This window comes from Chlorella variabilis, assembly GCF_000147415.1.
Source record: "Chlorella variabilis unplaced genomic scaffold CHLNCscaffold_6, whole genome shotgun sequence".
Classification (NCBI taxonomy): Eukaryota; Viridiplantae; Chlorophyta; class Trebouxiophyceae; order Chlorellales; family Chlorellaceae; genus Chlorella; species Chlorella variabilis.
The window spans coordinates 705,744-714,884 of record NW_005435082.1 but is presented as its reverse complement, the minus strand read 5'-3'; the positions used below and the strand labels follow the sequence as shown (position 1 = coordinate 714,884).

At 72.3% G+C, this 9,141-nt stretch overlaps 2 protein-coding genes across 2 annotated transcripts in view; one reads left to right on the top strand and one right to left on the bottom strand.

Annotated features, from left to right (window-relative positions):
* Positions 1-344: 344 nt before the first annotated feature.
* Positions 345-1,799, bottom strand: CHLNCDRAFT_143627 (hypothetical protein; the record flags this gene model as incomplete). The annotated part of the gene is made up of 7 exons (XM_005849033.1): positions 345-443; positions 593-620; positions 731-832; positions 976-1,041; positions 1,182-1,253; positions 1,510-1,557; positions 1,663-1,799. 7 exons carry the CDS (start codon positions 1,797-1,799, stop codon positions 345-347), a joined length of 552 nt encoding a protein of 183 aa, XP_005849095.1.
* Positions 1,800-2,207: 408 nt separating this feature from the next.
* Positions 2,208-9,141, top strand: part of CHLNCDRAFT_143626 (hypothetical protein) — a gene marked incomplete at both ends in the record, with an annotated part of 9,876 nt that continues 2,942 nt past the window's right edge. The window contains 13 exons of the mRNA XM_005849243.1: positions 2,208-2,344; positions 2,513-2,588; positions 2,829-5,037; positions 5,205-5,754; positions 5,935-6,046; positions 6,342-6,420; positions 6,616-6,845; positions 7,041-7,126; positions 7,260-7,365; positions 7,508-7,657; positions 7,817-8,039; positions 8,175-8,257; positions 8,426-9,050. Of these exons, the coding sequence (XP_005849305.1) occupies positions 2,208-2,344; positions 2,513-2,588; positions 2,829-5,037; positions 5,205-5,754; positions 5,935-6,046; positions 6,342-6,420; positions 6,616-6,845; positions 7,041-7,126; positions 7,260-7,365; positions 7,508-7,657; positions 7,817-8,039; positions 8,175-8,257; positions 8,426-9,050 (4,666 nt within the window). The remainder of the gene's footprint in view (positions 2,345-2,512; positions 2,589-2,828; positions 5,038-5,204; positions 5,755-5,934; positions 6,047-6,341; positions 6,421-6,615; positions 6,846-7,040; positions 7,127-7,259; positions 7,366-7,507; positions 7,658-7,816; positions 8,040-8,174; positions 8,258-8,425; positions 9,051-9,141) is intronic.

The following is a 9,141-nucleotide window of genomic DNA, read 5'->3' as shown; positions in this document are numbered from 1 at the left end:
ACATGCACGGGGGGGCAGCTTCCGACGGCAGCTGCGGCTGGAAGCGGACAGGTGTAGAGCTCGAGAGAACATCCCAGGCTGTTCAACAGACGGCTGCAGACCGTCCCAGCCCTTGGGGGGGTGGTACGGGGGCTGGCCCGCCGGCCATGCTTCCCTATTCCCGCCGCCGCCCCCACTGCCCTGCGTCCAACTAGCAACGCCCCGTTGCCAACCAAACTACAACAGCCGGCTGGCCAGCATGTGCAACGTCTATGCAACTCAAAATGCCAGCGCGGAGTCCGATTTTCAGAGCGTGAGGGCACGCCAGGTCGCGGGGCCGCCGCTACGCCGCCGCCGCTACGCCGCTACTGCACGTGCGTGTGCGGTCGCACGATGGCCGTGGGGCGGCGGCAGTTCTTGGACAGGTAGTCCGCCACGCTGCCGATGCCCTCTTGCGTGCCGGGCTGCACCAAAACCGGCAAGGGCAAGGAAGGATGCAAAGCTCACCGGACCGGGCGTACACACGACGCAGAGAAGCGCAGGAGGCACGCCCCCAGGCAGCAGCAGCCGGCGGCGGCGCTGTGCCTGCCTTGTTGTGCGCCGCCAGGATCACCAGCGCCGCGTCGCGCTGCTCAATGTCCCTGCGGGCACAGGCGCAGCCGAGGGCCGGCAGGCTGGAGAGCCAAAACGCCAGCACACCACCTTGTGGGCCGGCCAACCCAGCGCAGCATGCCGTGCCGCCGCCACTCACTGCATGATCAGCTCGCACACGCGCGCCTCGCTGCAGTCGCAGCGCTCGGCGTACAGGTGCAGCTGGTACGGGACAAGGTGCGGGCGCAGCAGCGGCAGGAACCTGGGGCATGCGAGGAGTGGCTGGTTAGGTGGGCTCCCGCCGGTGTGCCTGGCCCAGGCCTGGACCCTGCAAGCGCCTGTCCCTTCCCGCGGGCAGGCTGGAGCAGTGTGCAGGCTGCCGCACAAGCCGCCGCAAGCGCTCACCGCGCCTCCAGCCGCTTCTTGGCATCGTTGATCAGGTGCTGCTCTTTGTGCTCCTGCCCGGGCTGGCTGCACGCACGCGAGCGGCGCAGAGGCGGAGGTTGGCGCGGGCGGCGGCGGGCACGAGGAGAGGAGTCGAGAACGCGCACAGACCCTGCGCCGCAGCTTTGCGCAGCGCGACTCTCCAGCCTGGTGTGGTGGCTCCTCACCTGAAGCTGTAGGCGGTCCCGGGGAGGCCGTGGAACACTTCCATGCTGGGGATCAGGCAGCGCACCACGTAGCTGCATCGGGGGGTGCATGAGCAGGCAAGCGAGTGGGCCCCAGCGCCGGACGCCCTGCCGTGCCGGGGCACCGGTGACGCGGGATGGATAGGCGGTTCGTTGGCACGCAGCGGGCGTGACACGTTCGGGGGACGCCCTATACCCCTCGGCTGGTGCCCCTCAGGCTGGCGCCCTCGGCCGGAAACACGTGGGGCATGCGCAGGCGCGGTCACGTGATGCCCTACGTGTCCCCCATGTCGCGTCACAACCCGCTCACGTCATGTGCACGACGTCGCCGTCACGATACAAGTTCTCCAGCGCCCATCTGCAGGCACGGCTTGCGTGTGAGCGCCCAGGTGCCTGCTGCCGATGGCTGTCAGGTACCTCACTGGATTACGAGGGAAGGGGTCGCTGGGGAGCGCCCACTTACTCGGCAGCCGCCGCCGACGCAGCGGTGTCTTCCGCGCACACCAGCAAGGCTCTTGGCGGCGCCTTGTGCCGCTGGAGCTGCGCCTGAGCGCGCTCCTCCTCGCCGGGGGCTCCCTCGCCTCCCGCAGGGGCGCTCATGTTGGGGTGATGGGGGGGCCGCTGTCTCGGCTTGGACAGGAAGGCAGGGAGGGGATCCGTTTCCTCCGCCGACGTAGTGTAGGGTTTCAGGGGAGCCAGCGAAACGCTGCAGCGAGGTGTCGGGAGTTTGGGGGGCGAGACCTGAGAGTCCAGAGGCTGAATGCACCACCCAGATAAACAGCGATCGTGTTGCCATTAGATAAAGAGCGCCGATCGCTCAATTGGTGCGATCCCGAGCTGAGCTGGCGGGGAAGCCATGTCAAAGCTTGCCGAAATGAGCTCCTACTGACCGACACACACACTCAGAGCTGCGTTAATGATGATTGGAGGTCCCAGAGACCGTATGGGCAACATGCGCCATCTGATCACAGACGTCTTGCAGAGGGATGCTTGATTGATAGCCCCGCAATGAGCTTCTTCCAGCGACTGCTGGGAAGCGGCGGGCAGCAGCCGGGAGGCGGCAGGCCGGGCTCCGCTGGGCCGGGTGGCGGCGGCGGCGGCGGCGGCGAGCTTGCCGCCGATGAGCTGGTCGACGTCCGTTTCGAGTGAGTCTGCGGCCTGGGGGAAGCGTGCGTGGGCGGGGAGTGGTGGCGGCCGGCGCGGCGTCTGGGGTTTGCTGCTCACCGCCGCCCCTGGCTGCGCCGCCGGCCGTCCACGCCGCCAGCCATCCACGCCGCCGCCTGCCGCCCGCTGCCGCCACCGAGTGCTTGCAGCGAGTCGTGCCGCGAGGAGGCTGAGATGGCGGCGCTGTTCCAGAGCTACGAGCGGGCGCTGCAGTTTGACAGGGAGGTGGGGCCTCGCTGCTGCATCACGCTCTGTCGAGCGGTGGCCGGCTCACGGCTGGGTGTGGCCGCATCACGCCCTGCCGCATGCTCCGTGTGTGTGGGTGGAGCCGTGTGGAGCGAGCGCTCTAGAGAGGCCTCTCTAGCCCCGCCCCAGGGCATCCCTGCCCACCCCTCCCCAGACAAACCTGGCCGCCCACCCGCTCACCTACCTGCATGCCCGCCCGCCCCTCCTTTGGTACCGCAGGTGGCTCGGGAGATTCTGCTCGGCTTCTTCGACCGCTTCGCCCGCGTGTGCGCCGCCTGGCGGCCAGACCCCGCCGCCATCGTGGCGGCGCGCGCGGCGGCGGCGGCGGCGGCCGCCGCCGCCGAGGCCGGCGCCGCCCACGCCGGCCGCGCGCAGCTGCAGTTGGTGATGGGGTGCAGCGGCGGACACCCGCGCGCGCTGCTGGCGGCGGCGGTGGAGTGCCTGGAGCGCATCCCCAAGCAGTTTGGTGTGGCGGCGGCTGTGGCGGCGGCAGGGGAGGCACCCACAGCCGCAGCGAACGAAGCCGATGAGGACCGGGCCAGCGAGCAGCAGCCCCCTCAGGCCGGGGGGGAGGCTGCGGAGGCGGAGGAGGCAGGCGGCGGCGACGGCGGCGGCGCCAGCGGCGCGGCCGCGCGGCAGGCGCCGCCTGCGCCGCAGCCGCACCAGGCGCTGCTTCAGGCGGGCGGGCTGCCCGTGTTGCGCGCGCTGCGCGTGCTGCTGCGCAGCCCCCACAACCGCGCGCTGCTGTGCGCGCTGGGCCTGCTGCCCGCGCTGTGCGAGGTGGTCGGCCAGCTGGCGCAGAAGCTGCAGGCGGCGGCGGGCGTGCTGGCGGTGCGCAGCGGCGCCGGCGGCGGCAGCAGCGGCAGCCTGGCCGGCGCGAGCGGCGGCGGCCGGTGCCTGCAGCCGCTGCTGGAGCCGCTGCTGCTGCTGTTGGAGGCGGCACTGGGGGTGGTGCAAGCCTATGCTGAGCTGGAGGCTGTGCACCAGCAGCAGGCCAAGGTGCTGACCAGCAGGGCGGGCAGCAAGGCGGCCAGCCACGCGGCGCAGGCGGCGGCGCAGCAGTCGGCGGCCGCGGCGGCCGCGGCGGCGGCCGCGGCGGCGACGGCGGCCGCCGTCGCTCCGCTCATCGACCGCGGCTTGCTCGCCCGCTGCTGCGACCTGCTGCCCCTGCTGGCTCAAGTGCGGCTGCACAGCGCCGGCCAGGCCGGCCGCGGACAGCCACACCCCCACCACCGGCAGCAGCAGGAGCAGCAGGGTGTGGCGGCGGCCGCCGCCGCTCTGGAGCAGCAAGCGCTGCTGTGCCTGACCGCCCTCTCAGCCGCCAGCCCCGTCCCGGCCGCCGCCGCGCTGCTGCAGCAGAACGGCGGCCGCCCGCTGGAGACGCTGGTGGGCTTGCTGGGGTGGCCCCTGGCGGCCGCCGACCAGCAGCTGCCGCCCTCCACCGCCGCCGCCAGCAGCGGCAGCAACCTGTCGGCGGCGGCGGCGGGCGGCGGCGACGGCGAGGAGGGATCCGCGGCAGAGGGCCGGGAGCAGCTGCTGCTGGGAGGCGCTGCGGGGGCCTACGCGCGGGTGGGGCGCGACGGCGGGCTGCGGGACGCAGACCAGGAGCTGTCCCTGCAGCTGCTGGCGGTACGGGCGCTGGGGGGCAGCTTCCGCGCGGGCGCCGCCGCCGGCGCCAGCTGCCTGCGCCTGGCGCGCCGCCAGGGCCTGGAGCCGCGCCTCACACAGCTGCTGCAGTGGACCGCGCTGACCTTTGATGGCGGCGACAGCTACACCCCACTGCCAGCTGTCCCGCCGTCTGGCGGCAGCCCCGGGGCCGGCGGCGCACCAGCCACAGAGCTGGCCCGGCTGTTCCAGGCGCTGTGGGGCTGGCTGACAGGCGGCGGCGGCGGCGGCGGCGCCGGCAAGGCGCTGCTGCCGCTGCTGCTGGGTGCGCTGTTCGCCGCCTTCCGGCCGCCGGGCAACGAGGCGGCGGCGGGGGGCGACGGCGAGCCGGCGGCAGGAGGGGCCGGCGACGGCGGCGAGGAGGGGCGCGCCTCGCCTGCGGCGGGCCGGCCGCTGGCGCTGGCCGCCGCGACCACGGGCAGCGGCGGGGCGAGCGCGGCAGCCAGGCGGTACCACGAGGCCGCGGTGGCGGCGCTGTGCGGTACCGCCGCCGACGGCGGCGCCTGCGCCTGCGGCCTGCAGCAGCAGGCGCTGCTGCTGGCGGCGCGGCTGCTGGGCCGGGAGCAGCGGCTGCTGCCGCTGCTGCCCCCCGGGGCCTGCCCCCCGCCCGACCACCCACCCCCGCACCCCGCGGGCGGCGGCGGCGACGGCGGCAGCGGCAGCGGCAAGTGGAGCATCGGCGCCGGCGGCTCCCCTGCTGCTGCCACCGCCGCCCTGAGCAGCGCCGACGTCGTCGGCAACCTCAAGGCCCTCAGGGCGGCAGGTGGGGCCTGGCATTGATTGCTGGAGCGGCACGCTGGCCTGGTGTGTGAGCGGCAGGGCCAGGAACCCGGTCTGCCTGCCTGCCAGCCAGCCTCCCTCCCTGCCTGCCTGCCTGCCTACCTGCCTGCCAGCCTGCAGGCCTGCCTACCTGCCCCTGCCCGCCTGCAGGCCTGTGGGACATGGCTTTCGGCCCCGCTTTCTTCTTCTGGGGCCAGCATCCCGGCGAGGAGGCCGGCGGCGAGGGCGGCGGCGCGGTGGCGACCGGCGTGGCAGCCGCGGGGCGCCTGCTGCAGCGCGAGCGCCTGCGCCAGCTGGTGCTGGCCTGCCTGGAGGCGGCAGCCAGCCTGCCCGCCAGCAGCAGCAACCTGGAGGAGGTGTCGGCGCTGCTGCGCCTGCTGCAGCAGCACGCGGCGCGGCACGGCGAGGTGGCGGCCGCCTGCCGCCTGCTGCTGCGCCTGCTGGGCGCCGCCCCCGCCACCAGCCTGGCGGCGCTGCGGGAGCGCCAGCTGCTGGTGCTGCTGCCCCGCCTGCTGGCCCAGCAGTTGGCGCTGGAAGGGGAGGCGGGACAGGCGGTACAACCAGCGGTACAGCCAGCGCAGCAGGCAGCGGAGGCGGGCCTGGCAGGCGGCTCGCCCGCGCCGGGCCCCGCGGCGGCGCAGGCTGGGGCGCTGGAGGAGTCTCGATGCGCCGCGCTGGAGCTGCTGGGCGCATTCATGAGGTGGGGATGGGGCCCTGCCCTGCCCTGCCCTGCCCTGCGTGCCAGTGTCAGGACTGACCTCCACCCTACCCCCGCACACAGACCTACCTGCACCTATCATATGGTATATATATAGGGTGTGCTTTGCGCAGCCCGCATCACACATGCACCCCCTCCCCTCCCCGCCTCGCTGCCCCGCAGCATGCACGTCAGCCTGCAGCGAGATGCCATGGCATCCTGGGAGCCCGTGGCGGCGCTCTTCTCGCTGCTGCTGCGCCCGCCGGCGCCCAGCCGCAAGCTGGCGCTCGACAACGTGAGCGCCTGCAGGCCCGCCCGCCGGTGGCCTGCCGCGTGCCTGCCTACCTGCGCGTGCCTGCGTGTGCAGCTGGGGCAGCAAGTACAAGCAGAGGCCCAGCCCTGCCCCTTGGCTCTGCCCACGTGCGGCCTATGCCAAGGCATTGCCGTGTAAGGCCAGGGGCTGGTTAGAATAAACTTGCAAAATATCCTCAACCAAAGTTGTTTGAATGTATGTCAAACTTAATTCTGGTGTTGGCGCTGCTGGATGGCATGGATGAGCATTCGCCGCCCGCCTCTCTTCCTGCCTGCAGGTGCTGCTGCTGATGCAGATGGCACCGGCGGGGGAGGATGACCGGCTGGCCAAGGCCGCCCTATTCTCCAAGTACACAGGTGCGGGCAGGCCGGGGAGCAATAGGAAGTGGGGTGAAGGGAGGCAAGGGGGCAGGCACCTGGGCTGCACCCGGCAGGGGCAGGCACCTGGGCTGCACCCAGCACGCTTGCTCGGCAACCTGAGACAGGCGGCCGGTCTGTTGGGCCAGCATTCCTAGCATGCTCGCCGCTGCCCCTGCCCTGCTGCCCCCGCAGAGACGCTCCCCGCGGCGGTGCGGCGCTGGCGGGAGCTGGGCGTGCCGCTGCTGCTGGAGCTTCTGGGCGGCATGCGCGCCGCGGTGGAGGGCGGCGAGGCGGCCACGCCCCGGCCCGGCGCCCGCGGCGGCGGCGGCGGCGGCTTTGGCCGGGCCGCCGCCCAGCAGCTGTTTGCGCAGTCGCAGTGCTTCCTGCAGGTGTGCAACGTGCTGAACGAGGAGTATCCCCAGGTGAGATGATGCCGGCGGTACTGCCAGCGGTGCGACCATATGAATATTCTGCAGTACACCTCTGCAGCTGAAACCACAGCAGCCCATGGCGACGTTGCTTCGGCAGGCAAGAGTGCACCGGCGGCGGGCCCCTTTCCTCGACACGCGTCCGCACTGCCGCTCTGCCGCCCTGCCCCCCGGCCTCTGCCGCCGCAGGACGTTTGCCTGGAGCTCTGCTGCTGCGTGCTGGACACCCTGACCGTGCTGCTGGCGGGCAGCCCGGCCAGCCGCTGCGCCTTGGTGTGAGTGCCCAGCCCAGCTGCCGCCGTCCCGCCGATTCCTGCTATGTTCTGCCCTTCTTGTGTGGCTTGCTCGTGCATGGTTCCATGCAGCCGCCCCCATCCTTTCGTCCTCCCTTCTCCTTCTGGCGTGCAGGGAGAGCGTGGGCTACGGGCTGCTGCTGGAGGCGGTGGTGGCTCGGCTGGGCGGCACGCAGCCGCCGCGCCGCCTGCTGCTGTGCGCGCTGGGGCTACTGCTGGAGGTACCACCTTTGCGCCGCCCCCCGCTCAGCAAGCATTGCTCCCTGGCGTCTTCTGCTCTTGTGCACATCAGCTGTCGACTTGATGGGTGTGAGGGGGGGCCGCCAACCCATCCCCGCGCTGCAACTGTGCGGCTGCCTGCAGGAGCCGCCGGGACCCGGCGCGGCGCCCCGCTTCGGCAGCAGCGCCGTCGCCAACCCGGCCGCGCTGGCGCTGCTGCTGGCGCTGCTGCGGCGGGCGGGCGGCGAGGACCAGCTGTGGGGGCTGGCCGCATTCCGGGAGCTGCTGCTGCAGGTGCGTGGTTGGGCGGGGGCATACGTAGGATGGTTGGGGCATGGGGTGTTTTGGCAGGGCTGGGTCAGGCACAGGCTGCCTTGGGCTGGATCCTGCTGTGCCCTCTGCCTGCTGCGGGTTCGCCTGAAGCCCCGCTGCCGCCCAGGCGTGCCGCTGCAGGGCGCACACAACCTGGCGGCCGCCGACAGCGCTGGCCTCAACGGCCTCCTCATCGCCTGGCTGCGGGATGCGACGGCGCCGCAGGGCCCAGAGGCGGACGGCGGCGCGGCTGCAGCAGGCCAGGAGGCGTCCCTGCCCGAGCACAGCGACCCACAGCAGCAGCGCCTGCTGCTGCAGCAGCTGCTGGCGCTGCTGCGCCTGAGCGGCAGCTACAGCATCTCAGGTGAGGCCGCCGCCTGCTGCTGCTGCTGGCCCTGCTGCCGGGCCTGAAACGCTGTGTCTGCAGCTGGCTGGCTCAGTGACACATGCCAGCCATGCTCCATGCCAAGCCTGCGCCCACCCCCACCCCCTGCCGCAGCTCGAGACCTGCGCTCCGTGCTGCAGCTGCTGCGGCCGGGGCCGGGCGACGTGCCACCGCCGCATGCCGCCATGCTGCTGGAGGTATGTGCTGAGCAGTAACGCTTGTTACGGCTGATTAAGGCTTAATTATGGCTGATTAAGGCTTAATAAAGGCTTAATTTACGGCCTGATTGAAAGGCTTTGGCTTTTAAGCCTCTCAGCTGATGAATCCTGCACCCTGCCCCTCCTCCGCTGCCCGCTACCCTGCAGGCTCTTGCCGCCATGGCCTCGCATGATGGCCCCCGCTGCTTCTTCAATCTTTCTGGCGGCTCTGGCGGCGGCGATGCAGCAGGCGGCGGCGGGCGCCCAGCGCAGCAGCAGCTGCCCAGCGGCATCGTCTGCTCCGCAAGCCTGGGCGGCGGCGGCGGCGCCCCGGCCACCAGCTTTGTGCGGCTGCCCCGCGGCGGCTACAGCTTTGCGGCCTGGGTGCGGCTTGAGGACGGGCGGGAAGCTGTGGAGCAGCTGGCAGGCAGCGCCGCGGCGCGGTCCCGCGAGTCCCAGCAGGGGCAGGCCCCTGGCGCCGCGGCTGCTGCTGCCTCTGCTGCTGCCGTGGCCTCTGATCAGGCCATCTATGCCTTGCTTCACCATCAGCCAGACAGGGACAGCCAGCACGGCCCGCGCCTGCCCGGGCACAGCGCGCAGAGCCTGCTGCACGGCGTGGCGCTGGCGGTCCGGACGGTGCACGGCGGCGGTACGGGCGGTACACCCGGCGCCGCCCCGTCCCTGCACCTGGTGGCCCACTGCTGGGCACCAAAGCATGCCGAGGCGGCGCTGCCACTGCAGCAGGCGCTGCAGCCGGGGCGCTGGCACCACCTCGCCGTGACGCACACCGCGGGTGGGCTGCTGGGTTTAGTGTTTGGGGCTGGGGTGCCATGTGCGTACTGCTATGCGTGCCGTCGACCCTCCCAGCCGCTGAGCTGGAGCGC